The sequence below is a fragment of the Alligator sinensis genome, unplaced genomic scaffold, assembly GCF_000455745.1.
Source record: "Alligator sinensis unplaced genomic scaffold, ASM45574v1 scaffold312_2, whole genome shotgun sequence".
Lineage (NCBI taxonomy): Eukaryota > Metazoa > Chordata > Crocodylia > Alligatoridae > Alligator > Alligator sinensis.
The window spans coordinates 163,590-185,435 of record NW_005842274.1 but is presented as its reverse complement, the minus strand read 5'-3'; the positions used below and the strand labels follow the sequence as shown (position 1 = coordinate 185,435).

The following is a 21,846-nucleotide window of genomic DNA, read 5'->3' as shown; positions in this document are numbered from 1 at the left end:
AGGGACCTCAATAGATCATCGAGTCCGACCCCCTGCATAAGCAGGAAAGAGTTCTGGGGCTAGATGACCCCAGCTAGATACTCATCTAACCTCCTCTTGAAGACCCCCAGGGTAGGGGAGAGCACCACCTCCCTTGGGAGCCCGTTCCAGACCCTGGCCACTCTAACTGTGAAGAAGTTCTTCCTAATGTCCAATCTAAATCTGCTCTCTGCTAGCTTCTGGCCATTATTTCTTGTAACCCCCGGGGGCGCCTTGGTGAATAAATACTCACCAATTCCCTTCTGTGCCCCCGTGATGAACTTATAGGCAGCCACAAGGTCGCCTCTCAACCTTCTCTTGCGGAGGCTGAATAGATCCAGTTTCTCTAGTCTCTCCTCGTAGGGCTTGGTCTGTAGGCCCTTAACCATACGAGTGGCCCTTCTCTGGACCCTCTCCAGGTTATCCGCATCCCTCTTGAAGTGCGGCGCCCAGAATTGCACGCAGTACTCCAACTGCGGTCTGACCAGCGCCCGATAGAGGGGAAGTATCACCTCCTTGGACCTATTCGTCATGCATCTGCTGATGCACGATAAAGTGCCATTGGCTTTTTTGATGGCTTCGTCACACTGCCGACTCATGTTCATCTTGGAGTCCACTAGGACTCCAAGATCCCTTTCTGCTTCCGTGCCACCCAGCAGGTCATTCCCTAGGCTGTAGGTGTGCTGGACATTTTTCCTCCCTAGGTGCAGCACTTTGCATTTCTCCTTGTTGAACTGCATTCTGTTGTTTTCTGCCCACTTGTCCAACCTGTCCAGGTCTGCTTGCAGCTGTTCCCTGCCCTCCAGCATGTCCACTTCTCCCCATAGCTTTGTGTCATCTGCAAACTTGGACAGAGTACATTTCACTCCCTCGTCCAAGTCACTGATGAAGACATTAAAGAGTATCGGTCCAAGGACCGAACCCTGTGGGACCCCACTTCCCACCCCCTTCCAGGTCGAAACCGACCCATCCACCACGACTCTCTGGGTGCGGCCCTCCAGCCAATTCGTCACCCACCGGACTGTGTAGTCATCCAAGTCACAGCCTCTTAACTTGTTCACCAGTATGGGGTGGGATACCGTATTGAAGGCCTTCCTGAAGTCTAAGTATACGACATCCACCCCTCCTCCTGTGTCCAGGCATTTCGTAACCTGGTCATAAAAAGAAACTAGATTGGTCAGGCACGATCTGCCTGCCACGAACCCGTGCTGGTTTCCCCTCAGCATAATTTGTCCTGCCGGGCTCTCACAAATGTGAGCCTTGATAATTTTTTCAAAGACTTTGCCAAGGATGGAGGTGAGACTGTTTTCTTATATTAAATGACTCTGAGTCTTTGTTGGGAAGGACAGCATATAAACTGAATAAATAAATACATAAATAATCTTTGAGAGCGATACGGTGATTAGAATAAAATCCGTTACTAAATTACTCATGGGGCCTATTAGCAGAATGGCTAAGGTGTCTTGGTCTGAGTGCAGGGGCACACTAAGATGGCCCAGCTGTAAATGGGCACCTGGTCGTTGGGCTGGAGAGCCAAAGTTTGCTGGGAGTGCTGCTGGCTACACTGTGTGTTCCATTGGCCTCAGAAACCAGCACACCCTGATCTAGGCTCAGGACGACTTCTAACCTTTTATTGACTAACCTGCTCATTCACAGGAAATGCTGCTAAACACTGTGGCTTCTTTTAGACAACACTCCTACTGCTTGCATTATTTATCGCAGCTTTTTTCTGTACTCCATCAGCTGATTTAGTCAAACTGGCCTTGGGAAATTACTTAGATAATTTCTGACTGTTTCTGTCACTTGGAACCTTTTACTTTATCCTGGCAGAGGTTTCAATTTTAGCTCTCAAAATTTATTTTGCCAGACTCAAAAAAACTTACTGCAAGAGCTGCCAAAGCACAGTGGCATAGGGTATTGCATTAGTTATGTGAGGTGGTGTTCTGAACTGATTTTGCTTTTCAGTTTTATTTCTAAAATGTTTTAGTGGCAGAAGGAGGCATTGAATACAGTTGGTACAGCTATTTCAAGGCAATTGGTTATTGTATAGCCATCTTAATTTTGATTGTAATATGAGTGCACTTAACAGCCAAAATTATTCAAATTCTGTAGCTTTCTCAAGGCTCTGGATTCAGTGTCTACATTTTAAGCTGAAGTGCTTACTGTTATAACACAGACCCATGGAACAGATCTAGAGATAATGGCAGAATTTGACAGGGAACAGGCCTCTTTCTCACACACACAATACATAAGAAATGAATACTTTGTTTACCACCCTTTAGTGATCCTGAAGTGATTTATCTTTTGCTTAATTTCCCCTCCTATTAACTTTATTAATATACCTTCATAAATCAGGCAGGAAAGAAAAATAATCTGCCTCTTTAAAGCAGTTAGGAAAAGTGAAAAAGAGCTTATATTAGGAGTTAAAGTGGGTTTAAAAAAACAAGCTATTAAAAAATGAGTTAACTTGATTTTTTAACACAGTAGTTTCATGGCTGAATCTCCTGAAACTGATTTAGTATCTTTTCATCTCCCCTCAAATCACTGATATTTTACTTTGGTGAGGTGAATCCAGGCCATTCTTGTTATTCTACCTGATGTGTATTTAACCCATTCTCCTTTGCAGTGATAATGCCCCTACCTGCCTAAATATTTGGCTCTAAACTGGGAAGTTGACCAGCATCTAGGCATGGCCAAAAGTTGGACTGGAGACCACTTTGGAATTCTGACTGTAGTTGTAGTTACAAAGTGTAGTGCCATGGCCAAACGCTCTGGCTTTGGCTTCCCGCTGGACCTGTGCTATGTCCACTTTATTTCTTGCCTATTGACTAAACAAGGTTGCCCTCCACAGAAGCAACACCATCTATGGAGAGGACCATCTCCATGCACAGTGAGCTCTCTCTAATGGCAGCTTACTAGACAGGCCATCCCCTTTGCTGTCTATTTCCCTGGCACAGTACCTTACTACTTTTCTTCCACCTCACATCCCCCCCTGCATGCGCTGGGCTGGCCAGCACGTGTGGCTGAGGAGGGTTTTGGCCAGCACATGTGGCCAGCAAGAACAGTGGTGGGATCTGCTTTCAGGTCCTTCCTGTCTAGAATGGCACTGTATATGTGAACAGTCATAGTGCATCACACCCATGTCCTCACTACTCACCCTGACATGACCTGGAGGCAATGCCTAGCCACAGGAATGCTGGAGCAAACCTACCCTGCCTGGCACACCCTATACAAGCTGCCATTGCCAAGAGAACTGGTGACCTCCAGTGGCAGCTCCTGCACAAATTCCTATCCCTTGGCACCTTTTTTGTCTACCATTTAAACCCAATGGTGTTGGTTCCCTGCCCTTTTTGCGAGGAGGAGGCAGTCTGCCTTTCTGTACTACCCGCTGGCTGCAGGCACTTTTGTTCCAGTTGGCACCTCTTAAGTGTACTGGACTTGGACTTCTCTGAGACCGTGTACCTTTTCTGTATCCTGTACTGAGCAGCCAAGGAGTGCATGATCTGTCTAGACAGTTTCATACTGGACCAGGCCAAGATAGGTGACCTTAAACAGTCACAAAAATCAGTTTACAGCGGCCAGTTTTGATGACACCCTCCAACTCTTTGACTTCCTTCTCCAGGCTTCCATTTCATTTGAGTTTGTACATTTTACCATGCAACAAAATGTGGCCCAGTTTGTGCTACGCTGGACTATCGAGGGGTACTCTGCAAGATGGAAGATGGCCAGCTAGTTTATAAATGTACAACCCCATGAAGGGCTTTTGGGGGAGGGGATTTCAGTCTCTGGTGATATGTGTGTTTTTTTTCTGACAAGTATTTCATATTCCGCTCCTAAGAGGGCCACACACTTTTGCACTTTCACCTTTTTGTTTTTAATATATATATTATAAAGGTTTAAAAAATCTCTTGCTCTTGCTATCTCTTCATAACTTTCAGAGACCTAACCTCTAACATGGTCTGTACCCAGTGGTTTGGTGGTATTAGCTCGCGGGTAGTGAAGGTGAGATTAAGAAAATTAGATATGATGGTCAGAACTATTGAAAAGCCTAAAATAGTAAATCTCTTCAGCCTTGATGAGGTTCAAAAAAGAGTAAGTTTCCCTTTTTAAAAATGGTAAATTTCCAGCCTTGTGCAAGAATAAGGTTTGATGTCAAACTCTCATGACTCAGGAAATTTAAGAAATTAAAGTTCTTCCAGCAACATTATCTTAGTAATGTTGTGCATATATTGTGTTTTCTTTTCACTTTCTGTGTTAAATTTTAACTCGCTATTTATTCTTTCCTCTATGTAGGCTTAATATAAAATATGCAGATTGAACAACATAACTAAGTTAATGTTGTCAGAAAGCCTTCTGGAATTTCCTGGGGTTTTTAAGTTTATTTTACAACCTTACTACTGTATTACTATTATGGGGAAGGGGTTCTGTTTGATTTGGTTTGGTTTAATTAAAAGTGAAGATAATATTCATAATGTTGGGGGGACACATTTTAGATTTCCCTGCTGTTGCTGCCTTTTGAGATTTCCAGCTTGTGTTCAGCTGCCACAGTTAACTATTAAGTATGTGCATAGGTATGTGTACAGACAAGGTTCTTTGGGTAAATGTGGTATCTTTTATTGGACCAACTAAATAGATGGAATTGAAAAAATGTTCTTTACAAGCTTTTGGGCACAAACACCCTTCTTCAGGCATAGGGAAGAGTCTGCTGATGTTTATGTGCTCTCCTGGGTTGAGTATAAACTTAAGCCAATATGCAAAATGCAGGTCTGTGAAAATGCAAATGTGTGGCAGGGAAGATCAAAGGGGACGTGAGTTAATAGGTTTAAGACAGGTTAGTGGGGGGCAGGGAAGGGGGGCAATGTTGGCCTGGTGATAGAATGTAGCTGGTAAAATGTAGAGAGGTTACCTTGGGGTTATCAGTTGGCAGGCAGGTTTTAATGAGCCATAAATCCAATGTCTATTTTTAGTCTGTGATGTTTTGTATCCAGTAGATTTATGAAGTGAAGTTCATAGGCTTATCTACAAAAAGTGTTTTGTAAATTCCCTTTGAGGATTAGAAATGAGACACTGGAAAGAGAATGGTTGTCCTGTGAGAAATGTGCCCCTACAGGTGATTGGGTATTTTTTTCTTTGATAGTAGATTTTCAGTGTGCGTTCATTCAGGTACACAGTTGTTTTTTGGTTTCTCCTACATATTTTCCATCAGGGCATTTAGTGCACTGGATGAGATGTATTACATTTCTGGAGGTGTGGGTGTAAGATCCAGGAATAGTGATGGTTCTGTTGTGGGGTGTAATTGTTGTGGGAGTGGTGGAGATGCGTTGGCAGGTTTTGGCATGGTCTGGACCACGTACCTTGGGCCATAGGAAGTTTACTTTTGGTGACAAGGTTGGCAAGGTTCAATACCTGTTTAAAGGCTAGGATGGGTGGTTCTGTACTCCTCCTTTGGAGGTCTCCTCTGTTTGTTTGTTTTGTTCTTATTTATTGTCTTCTGGGTTTTGGTTTGATTTTTCTTTGGGGGGGGTTTCTATGACTAATGCATCTGCCACTAGAGAAATGGATGTATTCAGCAGGGCTCAGCTGTCTGAGTTGGAATGTAGTTTTCTTATAAAAAGCAGACAGTGATTAGTTTTCCTTCATAGTTTATCACGTTTTAAAGAAGTGTGTTGTATGAAGTATTTCCAAAATATAAAAAGGGCAGTGCTATCCACAAGAGAAGGTTATGTTCTAGTAAATAAATGGGTTTTATGCTGTGACTGGTTGTAAGAACTAGAGCAGGGGTGGGTAATTATTTCAGCTGCAAGGCCACTTAAGTTTGGGTCTGCTATTGAGGGCTGTAGGGGTAGCCCTGCCCCTTGACAGGTACCCTGCCACTTGGTTGTCATCTTGGGTTCAGAAATCCCGCCCTGCCCCCTGACCTTTGTTGCTGGAAGTCCTTCCCCTTACCCCAGAAGTAATCCTTTAGGGAGGGGAGGGGTTGCCATCTTGAAACTGGAAAAAGAAAACCAAATCATGTATTAAAAAATCAAACATCTACTATAACTTATTTTAATTTTCTTTTTAAAACTATTTTTATCCTGATTTATGTGCGTTTGCCTAGTGTATCTGGAGGTGATTATATAATAATTCAAAATAGTCTTACACTTACATATTGTGTGTGTAGGGGTGTGTTTGGGGGTATGGTGGGGGCTGGGGTGTATGGCGGGGTGGTGGGGGGCAGGCATTCTTGGAGTCCCTGAAGCTGCGTGTGGTGGCAGCAAGAGGGGCCAGCCCTGCCTGACCCCATAGTACACAGCTCCCTGTGCTGCCACCCCAGTCCCTAGCCACAGGTGATGGCAACGTGCAGAGGCAACCCTCCCCAGGCCCCATAGCACATGGTTCCTGCGCTCCTACAGAGTGTGGAGCCAGCCAAGCCCGGCCCCACAGCGCACGGCTCCCTGCACTCCCACCCCGTTTCCCCCAGTGGGAGTCCCTAAACCCTGCCCAGTGGGGCACTTACCTGCATTTCCAGGCAGGGAGGCTGGGGAACAGCCATAGGGTGGCCAAGAAAAGCTTCTCCCAGACAGAGGCTTCTTGTCTCTAACACCCCCAGGCTGGGTCTGGGGCAAGTCAGGAGAGGCTGGGGTTGGGGGGTGGCATTGCTTAGCCATCAGAGCTGCACTTCCTCCATGGAGGAGCCGGCTTGCAGAGGGGCAACGAGGGCTAGGGTTTATAGAGGGTTTATGGAGAGGCCCCACGGACCAGATCTAGCCTGCAAACCATATTTTGCGTGCCCCTGAACTAGAGGTTTGAAACAAAAGCTGAGGTGTGAACTAGCTGCCTTCCATTCAAGCCCAGAGGATGTTAGTAGCATGCCAGATTCATGTTTGTCATTTTTCACATACTTACTCTGGAGAATAATAGTTGTTGATAATCTAGTTCAATTCTAGAAATCTTCAGCAGTTAAGTTTAGCTTCATCTTACAAAACTCACTTCTAGTCTGCCAGTATGATCTGTCTGTGTATTGTTACAATCATGTGTATATACCACTGGAGTAAGAGCCATTTTCAGTTCTGAAATAACAGATAGCATTTTTTTTTCATCCCTTATCATCAGGGCAGGTGATTCCTATCAGGGAATCCTGTCCTTATCAGGGCAGGTGATTGCACCACTAAGGATTTTGGATAGAAATGGGAAAGCTTTGCTTTCTAACATATCTAAAGTACTTATAAATAAATGCAATAAATAATTGCAAGGTTATCTAAGGTACTTATAAATAATTGCATCTGTTAGTTTCAAGTAGACAAAAGGCTAAGAGGTCAATTTATAGTATTATAGATTTAAGAATAAATGACTTGTAGATAATTAGGTACTGTCAAGATTTTGTTTCCCATGTACTTGTAATTGTACTCTTTGGGACATTGTCATTATATTATCTACCATTCCATCCCCATCTACTAAACGCAAGACAGGGATGAACTGAAAACAATGAAAAGGTAAATGTTTGGAAGATGGTTTTCGCTACCTAAAGGTTTGCAAAATATGACAATTTTTGCATGTTTGGAACAATGTATCTATATGACAAATGGCTATATTTTAAAAGTGGGTCAGAGAGGAGGAGTAAAAGAGACAGAATCCATTTGTCAATATGAAATTATTTATTGCAGTTTGAGGGAACAGGAAAGAATGTCACCCCTCTATGACCATAAATCATGAAATCTTAAATTTGCAGTATGGTGTGAACATGATAGATAAGATTACTGGGATGATTTTTTTCATAAGGAATCCTTTTGTCTGAACTGTTTTCAAGGATGATATTGACTCGTCTGAATATTACTTTTTTATGGTTCACATTGGTGGTTTTATTATTAAACATTTGAGTTCTGCATCAGGGAGAAAAGCTGCAGATGTTGGTCTTGTTTATTTGTATTAGAGCAGTGCTGAAACTCGGCTAAGATTGAGGGCCCTCGTGCTAGGCAAAGTAAGCACGTGCTTCTGCACATTCAGCATCTTGTGTAGACATGCCTAAAGACTCCACTTAAATCTGTCCCTGTGTGTACAACAGTTAGTCATCTGTTCTTGCTTATTCTGGCTAGGATGGCAAACAACATGACCCCTTGGATAGAAATAGATATTGCCCAATGTCTCATTTGTGCTGCCGTAAAAAATTGAGCAAATATCGACATCCCTACTCTTTGTTGTGTCACATCAGAGGAAAATCAGTGGCACAACAAAAGGTAATAATATATTATTCTACTTTATTATGGTAGACATCTATTAGCTCTGTAGTGGGAGACTGCAGGCAGTCTGAGCTGCCCATACTCTCCAGTCCCAGGCAGGTGCTCTGGGTAGCATGAGGGCTCCTCAAGCCCCTGGACCACCTGCCCACTTTTCTGTGCTGACAGAGGCACCCTGGGGAATCTTGAGGTGCCTCTAAGCAGGGAAGTCAGGGTTTCCCACTTACAAAAGCCCACCTGTGATTTTCAGGGGCAGTTTCCTTAAGTGAGGAAGTCCCATGCAGGTCCCAGAGTACACGTAAAGGACCCAGGGAATCTCCAATGTCCTATGCCTCCACGTGGGGCCCTACTTATCGAGACCTGCCCCAGGGGAGCAGATCTGGGTGAGCAGGGAAAGCACCACTTTCTCCACTTACCCAGATGGGTCCCTGGAGATCGAAGGGGCAGATCTGGGTAAGCAAGGAAACCCAGACTTTCCCCACTTACCCATACCTGCCCCATCGGCTCTCCGGTGATGCATCTGGGTAAGTGTGGAAAGCTGAGCAGGTGGTCTCAGGATTCAGTGGTAGTGATCCTGCTTGGGAATTCCCAGGGTATGCAGGACCTGGCCCCTCAAGCCCTGGGAAAACACATAGCCCCTTGTCCCACACCATCGGTAGGCAGAACGTGGGGTACTGAATGAAGTGGATTAACTGTGTTGCAACACATCACGGCACAGATGATCTGCTTCATTTGCATCTATGTCTAGCCTTTGAGAATACATGCTTTAGAATATGCTACTACTGTTTAAAAGCCAGTAGAGGGAGAAATTTCATTCCAAAAGCAGCCACTGGCCTCTCCCTTTTAAGTAAGCCTCGAAAAGAGAGAGTTTTCCTTCATTTCTTATTTTATAAAGACATGAAAATTGATTCCCTCTTCCCTGCATATGTGTTGTATTAACACTTTATTTTATTGCAGGTACTTATGGTTATGTGTACCATCATCTTTCTTTAGTCCATGTATACGTAGTGCTTTAAATAGCTCTTATCACAGGTTTCTGATATCTTTTTCTGAGGTGGAAGAATTGTGTTTCCTGGGGTGTTTTTTAAATGTAGTATTTCTTTTATATTGCATACTGTTTTTTCCCCCTGAATCCCTCATCACTTGAAAATTGCTGAGTTGTTTTTCCTGACACTGTTCTTAAATCATAAGCTGAAAACAAACTCAGATTGTAGTCAACAGGGTAAATTTTGGCAAAATGATATGCAATAGAAAATAACCTTTTAGAATAAAAACATTGGAGCAGATTTATCTAATTACATCATACTGACAGTAGAATTCCACTGCTTTCCAAAGAAATAGAGTGGGCTTGATGAGACAGAATCTTGATGTTCTCAATATATACTCTCAAATGCATTACTAGATCTCCATTCATGTAATTTCTGTGCAAAGTGCCCTTTCTAGTGTTATACTTTTGAAATCCTCTAGTAACTGACCACTCTTACCAATTTCAGTGTGTCAGAAAATGCCAGTTCATAAGTTTTCATTCATTTTTTTACTATAGGAAAATGATAGAGCAAGTCTTCTGTTGCAAAGAACTTTGAAAGACTACAGCAGGTCAGAGTGGTTTTAACACTGTGCATTCCTACTTGAAGTCTCTGGCTTTATCTTGTGAATCATGTTTATGCAGCTTACATTGCATGATTTCCCATGAAATCCTTAAAAGGATTTCAAAGCACCCTAAGGTGCCAGGGCCCCCTGCTTGAAAATCACTGGGCTGGATCAGTGCTGTGGTGACTTCATATGGTTAATACAAGCATGTCAGTACTAGCATTGAAGTATAGAAACATTGAACGAAAATCTGGCCAGTAATTAGTTGATTAACATGTAAAGCTAGGCTTTCTTTCCATGACTCTCAGTCTTAGGAGCATTGTACATAAGTATTACTACTTGCACTTAAAAAACCTGCAGCTTCACTTGGACACTACATGATAAATGTGAGTCAGCAGAGAGGCTTTAGTTCTTTGTTGATTCAGCAAAGGAAATGAGTGAGTTAGTAACATAAATTAAATCCCAGCAATGATCATTTTGGTTGGGCAGCACTCAATAGGTCTACGTATTTTGTCTTTGAGCCTTGTCACATGTTCACTTACAACAGTTGCAAATCATTGGAATGTAGTGACCTACTACTATCAGTACATATTAGGATGGGGGCCGGCAAAATCCCGCCTGCAGGCCGGACCTGGCCAGCAGTGGACTCTATTTCCCAGCAGCCCCTGCCCGTGTGGCTGGAACCAGTTTCCATGGAGACCCCAGCAGCCAGCACGCTGTGATAGCGTGAGGCCAGGGTTTCTGTGGAGACTGGCCCCAGCAGCGCTGGCAGGCATCAGTGGTGCCAGCCTCTTCCTGGTGGCAGGGGACTATGCTATGGGCAGGAACAGGGAAGGTTCAGCTGCTGCTGCCTGTGCAGAGTGGGCAATAGCAGTGCTGCTGGGAGGGGTGGCTACGGGGGGCTATGGGGAATTTTGGGGTGCCTGTAGCCCCCCCCAGTGCCACCCCTGTTGGCAGGGTGTGTGGCAGGGCAGGGAGCTACTCCGGAGTTGGGCTGGGATCTTGCGGCGGTGACAGTGACCCAGACCCAAGGCAGAGCCATGATCTGCAGCCTGCACACATTACAGGTATTACTACAGAAAGTAGCACTATAAGGAAGTCCTTGTTTGTTTAAAACTGTTTTTTTGGCAGATCCACCATCTTTGTAGCACTCGTTTTTGTATAAACACGCAGTTTGGTGAAGTGCTATAAAAGTGTCAATAAAGCTACAACAGCATGTCTAAGGCCAGAATTGGCAAATTTCGTCAGAGTTCAGTTTATCTGAAACTTCAGCTCTTCTTGAGTAGCTAGGTGATGTGTAGGTGTTCCTTGTTGCCATTTACAAATAAATTTGTTAGTCTGATTTTGGGTACATGCACCCTTCTTCAGGATGAGGGAAAATTTAAAGATAATAAAAGTCCCCTTAGGTAGAATATAAACTTCATTTTGCACAGAGAAAACTGAAGCTGGATGTCTGTTTAGTTTTGTTTTTTAGCCTAGGAAATATTTTTCCATTTTTTTATGTATGGTTTGCATCTTATTCTCCTTTTTGGTAGTCTAAGTGCAATACTTCTGAAATCCTAAGCTCCTAACTTCTGAGATTCAAGGTTTGTCTCCCAATGTTTCATTCTATAGAGCAATTGAAGTGATATTAATAAGGTAGATTCTGCTGTACAAGTTGAATGGGAGAGGCTATTTCGGTGTAATTCAGTTTTCATATATATGTAATTTGAGTTCACTAATGGAAATTAAAATGTTTATAGTCAACGGAAAATTGTTTTTCTCTTGTATTGTGCATCATCAAAGCTTATCAGTTCTTTTTCCCTTTCAGCTGTCCTGAAAGGCAGCTGATAGCCGCAGCTCTTTTTCCTTTTTCCCTCAAAGCACTGATAGAGCTCTCAGTTAAATTCCTTTATTAATGCTTCCATTAACTCTGTTCTGGTTTCCTGGATTGCATATTCAGGTGTTCTCATTCTGTCACTTGGAGTTAATACAGCAGCATTGTAATAGAACATAGATTCTGTGCATCTTGAGCTGCCTGCAAAATATTCTGTCTTTTAATACTGGTTTTTAATCTTTTCTCTTGCTATCCCTCCTGCCTATTTATACTGAAGGTTTGGAATTCATTCATAGTGCATTGTTGTTTGTTATAGATTTCATAGATTTTTAGGGTTGGAAGGGACCTCAGTAGATCGTCAAGCCCGACCCCCTGCCCTGGGCAGGAAAGAGCGCTGGGGTGCTTGTCCAGTCTCTTCTTAAAGACCTCCAGGGTAGGGGAGAGCACCACCTCCCTTGGAAGCCCATTCCAGATTTTGGCAACCCTCACCGTGAAGAATTTTTTCCTAATGTCTAATCTAAATCTGCTCTCTGTCAGTTTATAGCCGTTGTTCCTAGTAATCCCCAGGGGCGACCTGGTAAACAGAGTATCCCCTATTCCTTGCTGCTTCCCCCCTCACCCCTCCCGTGATGAATTTGTAGCCTTTGAATTTGTTGGTAGAGAACTTGTTTTCTTGGAGTACAGGAAGTGGTAAATATAACTGAATAGTGAAACAGTGAAAGGCTTGAATAAGAGTTGGTTTTTGGCTATATATAATAGATTCATTCCTAATCATACTTTTTGTAAAGGTATACAATACATCCTAAAGAAGATCACTGAGGCTATTTTATTCTTAGACCAATTGAATTAAATCCAAGTACATGGCTAAAAGAATCTTCAAGAAAGCATACATGTGCACACATATATACACACACACACACGAATGATGTGAAAGAAAGCCTAAAATTCTCCACTTGGTTTGCCTCGTATCCCAACTCAGCACAGTCTGTTCCTCTCCTTGCTTGGCTGCTCAGGAAGATGAAAGTGGTGGTGGATATGATAGCACAGAAAATGCCATCTGAAAATGACGTTCATGTGGCCAGGAGCTATCTTATGAAGATCTTGAGAAGTTCCATGAGGTACAGTACTGGTTTTGCAAGTACAACTTTTCCATTCCTTTTCATTGGCAAAATCTCTCATACCCCTTGACAAACCCATAGGAAACCATTGTGAAAGTCCTCTTCCCTCAAATCTTCATTTCCTCATACCCCCAAATAGTGTCTGTTTTGTACTAGTTTTGTGTTTCATTTGTGGTGAATGTTAGAAACACTATTTTCTCATAATATGGAGACTTCAGCTTCTTTTCTGCAAAGATGGCCGAACTGAAGCACCAATTATATGGTGTCATGAATTTATCCAAAAAGTCAGCTTTTGGTTAGTTATCCTATGTCCATCAGTACAAGAATAAACTGAGGTAGTAGCAGAATTCATGGTGGCTGGTGCTACCAGCTAAAAAGAAGTCCACATTTGTCTAATACTTGAGTACAAGGCCAATAACCATAGGAAAATATATGGAATGTCTGAAGTGAGCAGACTGGAGTGGAGAAGAAGGGTGGGGATTTTAAGGTAGCTGGCATCTTCCTGTACTGGTTATTGCAACAAATTTTCTCAAAAACGTTTCTCTATTTTTTGTGGGGTGCTAGTTTTGCAATGGATAGTTTTAGTGTAGATAGTTACTGAATTTTAAAACAATTTAGTGATCCAGTTAAATGAAAGTAAAAATGAATGACAGCGGTGTCTGTGTGTACCAGACTGGTAATTGTGAGTTCTGAACTCTCGACTCAGCACTGTCATTGTCTTTGTGACCTTGAATTGCTTACTTAACCATGCTGGGTAAAATTTTCAGCAGTATAGAAGTAATTTAGGAGCCTGATTCCTCTTTTAGTGGGAGTGAGGCCCCTAGCACACATTACAGATGTGGTTAACCAGTTAATCTCTTCCTTAAGTTGTTACCTGGCCACATCTTCATGCACTTAATGGCATAATAAAACAAGGAACAAGCCACAAAGTTTATTACACCAAAAATGTGCAATAACTTTGTGGCTGGTTGCTATTATGCCATTAATTGAACGTGTGGCCAAGTTGGGGCTCCCAGGTGCATGAGTGCACCATGCACCCTGGCGGCTGGGAGCCATCAGCTGATCACCCAGCCATAGCGGTGCGGAGTGCACCCCTGCAGTTGGGAGTCCCATTAGCTGATGGCTCCCAGCCACAGGGGTGCATGGTGTTCCCCCACAGCTGGAATCCCCAGTCAGCTGACAGGGCTTCCAGCCATGGGAGCTTGCTACTAGCCAGTGCAGAGGGAGCCTGGGATCATGATCCCCCTGCATTAAGACGTGATGGAATCTGGAGCTCAGTCCCACAATCACACCTCCTGCCACGCACGTGTGGCATGGCAGCTAGCACAATCACAGGGATTGTGCATCAGATTCCATCATGCCTTTTACTTTTACATCTGCCAGGGGCCTTGGGGCCTGTTCTGCCTTTTGCAAGTCTGTGAAAATTCTATTAAAAGCATCTACTTTTGTAAACATGCTGTCATCTATGACTAAGATGCAGAAGAAAGACAGCAATAAGAAGTATTAAGTTTTTCTGGGCTCACGCAGTTTGGAATAGGATTGTCCTTAGACATCTAATAGGTAGGAAAGGGTCTGGCCCTTTGTCTTCAAAGTACCTAAATCACTTTTGGACAAGGGGCATGCATATTTTAGAGAAGCAATGATTAATGTTGACAGAATCCTTGAATGGAAGTGCAAATTATTAATTTTTAAGCTAGGATAGGGTGGAAGCACTGAAATCAATTCCATAGAACGATGATTCTGGAAGACAAAATCTAGAAACTTACACTTTGTATTTGTAAGGAGATGTCTCTTCAATTCCTTAGAAGAAAAAATTATACTGGAAGGTCTAAGGGTGGACACACAAAGCAGTATTTAAATGATTTTATAAATTATCACTTGAATATGAAAAGTGATTCAGACTAGTGATTCTCGTGGAACTGTCAAAGCACACCTACCATTTCCTATTAAATTCTTTGGGAACTCTCTGTCTTCAGCAGATATGAAAAAAAGATGATATTCTTTAAGTGCCTAATTCAGGCACACTAGTTCAACCCTTAATTTCTTTTAGGCGTGCCATGCAGTAAGATCACTATGGCAGAGTTGCACTGGTGTTAAGTCCTGCTTCTCTCACCTTGCTAATTTGGAATCATAAAAATATTTGTGGTTTTATCCCTACTTCAGCCTTTAACCCATTTTCTCCCCCGCTCCATTGTTCTACCTGTGTACCTACATAAAACCTGACAAAAACCTTATAAATAGCTTCTGTGTTGTAAAAGAAGTCACAAACCTCACCAGTCCTTTGAATGGCTAAACTCAAGATGCTTAAAATTTATATTTACCTGTCCTAAAATAAACCCACAAATCCGTTACAGTATTAATGTTCTATTGTCTGTGTCTCAAGTGTTTTAAAGGAAAGCTGGCATCTTTTCAAAACTGGCATGTAGAACATTGCATAGCATATAGTGTAGTTTAAATTTATTTTACATCTGTGCTACTCGTCCAAAGTTAATTTAATTAGTAGACGTTTTTCACTTCATGCCACCTTATTAAGAGATCTGCATTAAAAGTACGTGCTCTACCTTTCTCATTTCAGAAGAAATGATCTAGCCTGCAGGCCTCACTCTTGGCACGCAACCAAATTCACAGAGAATCAGCCTGAGACAGCCACGTCACAGCTCTCCTCAACCAATCTCTGCACTTCATGGCACTCCCGGTATCATGCTAGGTGAGTTTCTGTTTAAGTTACATGCACCAAGCTCCAACGGTAAGAAAATAATAATGTGGCTCACGTTCATGTTTTTAACCCATAAATATGGAATTATGCTTTTCTTGTTTTTTGTTATCTATTCTTAAAATATAGAGGTGTATACTGAGAACTTCAAGATGAGTGAAGGCTGGTAAATGTAGTTCAGAAATATTTTGGTATATGTATGTGTATAAATAAAGATAATAATGGTTTTGAATGCACTTTTCTTCTTGCATTTCCTTTCAACTTTGGTTTCTTAATTTTTTTTCTATCTACAGAAGGAAGGGGTGTACTAAATGCACTAACTTCCTATGGTATTTCTTGAAAGCATTACTCCTTGAAAAGCAATATTAATTATCCCTAAGAGGGCTAACTGCATTTTCCTCTTAGACATTAAGATATTGTCCGTTTCATTAGTGAAATTACTTTCTGTAACCTGATCATCACAACAGTACATGTTAGTGTTTGGCCTTTTATGAACTACTACAGACAGTTCTCGTCTCCCTCCTTATTTAAAACATTTATTTATTAGTCTCTTCCAGCACTATGGAAGGAAGACTAAGCTATTTGCAGTTCAGGTTATGTAGCACTTTATTCTTCATTTGGTATAGTATATTAGGATCTGATTAGAGGCTCTTATCTCCTGCTTATAAATTAATTCTGTAGCATTTTCATGAAGTTTATTGCTGTTTTTCTCCAATTTAACTCCCATTTGGGCCACAGTTAAGCTTGGGGAAATCACTCTGGAATACAGTCCTAATTTACAAAATCTTTCTATACATTCTTCAACATAGCTTCCTGATGTTAATATTTCATAATATCAAAAAAGCCTTTGAATTATTTAGTTTTATGAAACTTTAATAATTTGTTCTTTTTAGGAATTCCCTGCTGTTTTTAAATAATTTGGACTGTCCTTAAACAGTAATATTGGTATTAATTTTATAAAAGTAAAAAAATCCCCTTATTTTGATCTCCCTGCTCTGTCTTCCCTTTGTAACATGTTACTGCCAGAAGGGTATTTGCATATTATATTTCCCTACCTCTTGATAACTCTTCCTCTCAGTTTATGTAGAATTGTGCCATGTACTTTAACAACACATAAGCAGTCTGAATTCCATTTACATTGCTGAAGGTAGCAACCCACCACAGAGAGAAATCCAGTAACAGCTTTAACTTAAGAATTTTAATTCTCATTTATGATATTAGTTTTATATCATGCTATTTTAGAAATCATTGCTGTATCTTTCAACACAAGTATTACCTTGGTTTGTGCTTTCTGTGTTTCTCTGGTGGCCATTCAAGTATAATTTAGAGATCCCAGGACATATTTCTCTACTCTGAGAACATTTAGAACATGCTCTGGAGAGCTCCTGAGAGCTGGCTGAAACTCAGGATTTCCGAAATTTGATTTAGATCTGATTTGGAATGGAATCCCATTTTTTTTCCAGTCTTCCCAACCAGAAAGTAAAATAAAATTATTTTTTAAAAATACCAAGGTATAGTGTATCAAAATAAAATAATGCTCCCTGGGACCCCAGCACTTTCTGACTGATATTTACAACAATGAAAGTGACAAAAATGCTAGCATATGGGGCTCCCAGGTAGCCCCATAATGTGAACTACCCCAGGTGAGACTTTCACTCTCTTGGAAAGTTGATTCCCCCCAGAATCACTGGTCTAAGTTCTTGAGTTTGCACAAGGCATTCCTCAAATCCTCTGAACCCTATCTTGAGCTGGGACTACTAGTCACAGACCTGGTAAGCTGGAAGTACTGAGGTGTATTTTCAGTGACCACAGCTCTGAGATAGCCCTGTCACAGGCCAGAGACTATAGGGCAGCAATTCATAAACAGAGTGCTACAGCACCATGGGGTGGTTTGAGACCATTTCAAGGGTGTTTCACAGTGCTAGCACAGGTAGGTGTACAAATATCTTTTGCAAGATAAACTTCTATGAAACTTCTTGGTTTTGATGTATTGGTATTTTCCTACTCAACTCTGTTTTGGGGGTGGGTTAGGGAATCCACTCAATGTTACTGTTTATCACTAGCAGTTCCAGTTTGGATCCAGATTAGAATTAGCATAAAGAATGCCACTCTCTTGATTCTGATCAGAGCCAATCACATTGTTAAAATTTAGCAGCCAGGCCCAGTGTCCTGGCCTGTGCTTTTTATCAGTAAAGAGAATTCTAGTGCCCAAGATATTCAGTTGCTGCTCGCCCAATAGAAGCCACTAGTATACAGGTATTCAAGATTTTACTCCCAGAGCAAAAATAGAGAAAAAAACCCTAAGAATAACCAGCATTAAATCAGTCATGGGAAAGCAAACTTCTGTACACATCATCTTCTGAGAAGCTGTAGAACAGTCCTCTGGCAGTAGTTTGCCCAATCACTCCCTTCTCCCCCTCCCCTCTCCCTGACAAGTCCAGAGAGTCTGTCCAGAGAGCACTTGGGTTAAGCAGTGCTCCAGCTGAGCAGGGAGCTTCTTCCCAATCCCCTCATTGTGTTTCAGGGAGTCGCAGTCTTGGTCAGCCGGTTAGGGCTGCCCTGTGCTCTACTCTCACTTCGTTGGTAGGCAGACTGGGAGCCCACGTTGCAGGATGAGATGTGTGCCCAGGGGGTGGCCCTGGCTGCATAGTGGCTCAGCATTTAAATGTATGTTCAGGGATCTCTGGGTAAGTTTTTTTTCTTCAACCAGAAAAACAAACCCAGAATAATTTTCCCAGGTCATTTGAACATGTGTAGACAGCCTGTGTGAGCAATGTGTTTGCTTCCTTTACTATTATCAAGATTTTTTTAATTCCTTAATGAATGCATGGAATACTATATATTGCATTCCATGCATTCTGTATAATATGACAGTGTGTCCTATCATTAAAACTGTTGTAGAAAAGAAAAACTGATACTAATTTATACATTTTCCTTGCTTTATGTATACTGTTTCTCATGTCTTATCACCTTTCTATAATTAAACACTGAGGACTGAATTGTTTCCCACCTATTAAGCATTTAAGTCAATTGAACATCTAAGAACAATACGTTCATGAGTCACTGAATAAAACATTTCAGCCTTCAAAAAATAAAGCCTTCAGCTTAGCGTAAAAATTAAGCTACAGGAAACAGCAAGGAAGAGGAGGACCCACCTACGTTTTCCATTAGTGTTTTTTTTATGGCTTTGAGCAGGGTGGAATAGGATTGCATTTAGACACCTAAGTACCACTTAGATCCTTAATAGGTGGAAGAGGATCTGACTCTGAGTACTTATGACTGTGTTTTGTAAAAGTTCAGAGGCAATTTTCTTTCACCATTATAATGACTACTGTGTGGAACCAAGCACTAGAGAGGTGTATTTTTGACAAAAAAAGGATCTCTCTCGGTGTTCTGTAGTTTGATAGGACATAACAATACATTGAATATAATGTCATTATTGACTTCCATGGTGATTCTTTACTGCAAAACGTTTGATAGACACTTCATACAATTTAGCTACAAGGAAATGATTCACAAGCTTTAAGTGTGAGGACAAAAAGTTTGAAATTGGTGGGGCAAAGCAGGGGGAGCTATCCCTGGGATTAGAAAGGGAGAGATGTGGTCAGGATCACTACAGGGAAGATTATTTTATAGCTATGTCTCATGTTGCATTTAGTATTTGTTAAATACACTTAAAACATGAGTGACCCACATGTTTAAGCAGTAAAACACATACTAAGTGTACTCATATCATAGCACAGTCGACTTTTCATGCAAGGAGTATCTCCAAATCATATTAGGCAACCCATGTTTCAGCTATCATCAGTCAGCTGCATGGAGATAATACGAGCAATTTGTGGTCCTCAGCCAGCCATGACATCTGTCAGGGACCCCTCTGCTCTACTAGGCTTCTAGGTACGATAAGGAAAACTGCACTTAAGGGATCTGGTAGCCGTCTATAAACTCACCAGGGGGGACCAGCGGAAAATAGGTTAGGCTCTATTCCCCCAGGCACCACCTGAGATAACAAGGAATAATGGCCACAAATTGATTGAGAGCAGGTTCAGCTTTGATGTCAGGAGGCATTACTTCATGGTTAGGGCTGCCAGGCTCTGGAATGGGCTCCCAAGGGAGGTGGTGCTCTCCCCTACCTTGGGGGTCTTCAAGAGGAGGTTGGATAGATATCTGGCTGGAGTATTATAATCCCAGCAGTCGTTCCTGCCCGGGGCAGGGAGTCAGACTTGATGATCTGTTCAGGTTCCTTCCAACCCTAGAAACTATGAAACATATGGGGAGGAAGGATTCTGGATCTTTCACATGTCAGATTCCTCCAGGATCAAGTTGAAAGCTAGATGCCTCTAGCCCCCAAGGGTCCCAGGCCTCCCACTGGCAATCGCTGATTGTCAGTCCAAGCTGCAGCACTGCACCAGAGCTAGTTTAATACTCTGATGTGCTGCCAGGGCTGGGACTGACAATCGGCAAACTGTGCACATTAGAGATTATGGTAAATGTTACCCTGAGCCTGTCCAAAACATGTTCTAACTTTACTAGTATACAGATTTAACACATACAAAGTGTCCTGTGCTAGAAGATTTCTGGGTATGAACTGGGGGTGGGTGTCAGGAGGCCAGAAGAGATAACAGTGGCTGGGATGGGACATAAGAACCATGGTAAAAGTTTTGGCTGTGGACAGAGAGAAAAACTATGGAGAAAGCAGCAGCAAGATTAGAAGACAGACAGAGAAAAGGAGCTAGTGAAAAAGCAGCACTGAAGGTGAGTCCAAGGTACAGGCCAGCATGGTGGAAAGGATGTTGTGTGACAGCAGTGACAGAAAGTGGACATGCACAGATGGATATGCATGCACACACACCCATGCCACATGCACCTGTATTTCCATTGTACAGAATGAGCAATTGGAATTACAGTTGTCAAAACTCAGGCATTGAATTAATGGCAAAGTGAGACAAAAGCCCTGTTTCTGGTTGCCTGAACCACTAGAAGACACTAGCTGTCTCTGGTATTTGTTATAGAGATGGATTTTACCAAAATGCCTTTAAAGGCAGTGTTAATCTTGACTTATTGTTGATGCTAGCATATGTTTTTCTGTTATAGCTCCTCTTCTCATGATTTGTCACATTCATGGGATCAGTCAAATCTACATCGCACTTCTGACCAGTTCAGCTCCCTAGGAAGTATGGACAGCTGGGACCACACGCCCCAAGTGTCCCATTATGGACGGCTTTCCTCTGCGAAGTCTAACAGTAGCATTGATCACTTAGGGAACCAAAGCAAACGAGATTCTGCTTATGGCTCTTTCTCTACAAGTTCCAGTACCCCTGACCATACATTGTCCAACACAGATGCATCTTCAACAGAGAACATGCTCTACAGAGTTGGCCACTGGGACATTGCAAAGCATGGAAACAGCAGTGCTGGCCAATTTCTGAATGATAACTATGTACTAGAGGACAAATCTGGATACTTGCTAGCTCCCAATCAGTTTGAAAATAGCAGGAGCCCTAGAATAGAGGAATATCCTGATTCTAAGCTTTCAGGCTGTGGAAAGTCAAATATTGGACCTGTCTGGTATGTGCCTGATAAGAAGAAGTCATCCTCCCCTCCCCCACCACCTCCACCTCTTCGTAGTGACAGCTTTGCTGCTACCAAAGGCCATGACAAGGCCCACGGTCCTGTGTACTCAGAAAGCACCAGCACCCAGCACTTTACAGTTCTGAACCGATCTCAGCCCAGAAGTGACTGGAGCTCAGAAACTGCAGAACAACAAAGAAGATCTGCTAGAGCAAGTGAAAGGAGCACAGAGGGAAGGAGGATCAATAGTTCCAACTATAAATCTGATATTGATCTGGACTATACTTTATCTTCTGCTGGTGACAGGTACAACAATAACGCAGGAAATGCTAACAGACTTCAGTCCTCTCTGTCCAGCACAGATGTTCGGTTTGCACAGTCTGCTTACAGTTATCACCACCAGCGCCAATACAGTGATGAAAGCACTTTTTTTCATAATGCAAGAGCTTCAGCTTTGCCTAAAGACCAGCAACATTTTTCCACTTATAGTGGTGCCCAAGATCTACCTGCTAACCACTTGCATTGTTACAGTCCAAACCAATCCAGATTACTCAGTACTTCCTCCTGTATGAACAGTGCCACTGAACAGAAAATGGACAACACTGGACAGAGTCGTTATTATTGTGTAACAGCAAAACAGCCTGCTCAGGGAAGCTCAAGGCCGCTACAGCTAAAGGATGAATGTTGGAAACCTGAAGCCTGTCCTGGACCACATGACAATCCTGCAATAGTCACAATGGTCCAGAAACCAAAATACTATCTACCTCAACAACCTGTCGAGTCTTCTGTAGAAGGGCGTGAGAA

At 42.3% G+C, this 21,846-nt stretch overlaps 1 protein-coding gene across 2 annotated transcripts in view; it reads left to right on the top strand.

The window, feature by feature from the left end:
- Positions 1–21,846, top strand: part of SHROOM2 (shroom family member 2) — a 150,031-nt gene that overhangs the window by 60,152 nt on the left and 68,033 nt on the right. The window contains exons 3-4 of one of the 2 annotated variants that reach the window (XM_025209247.1): positions 15,334–15,465; positions 20,566–21,846. The exon at positions 20,566–21,846 is cut by the window's right edge and continues 1,396 nt beyond it. In XM_025209247.1, coding sequence (XP_025065032.1) covers positions 15,334–15,465; positions 20,566–21,846 — 1,413 coding nt within the window. The remainder of the gene's footprint in view (positions 1–15,333; positions 15,466–20,565) is intronic. The other variant, XM_025209249.1, reaches the window with a different exon arrangement.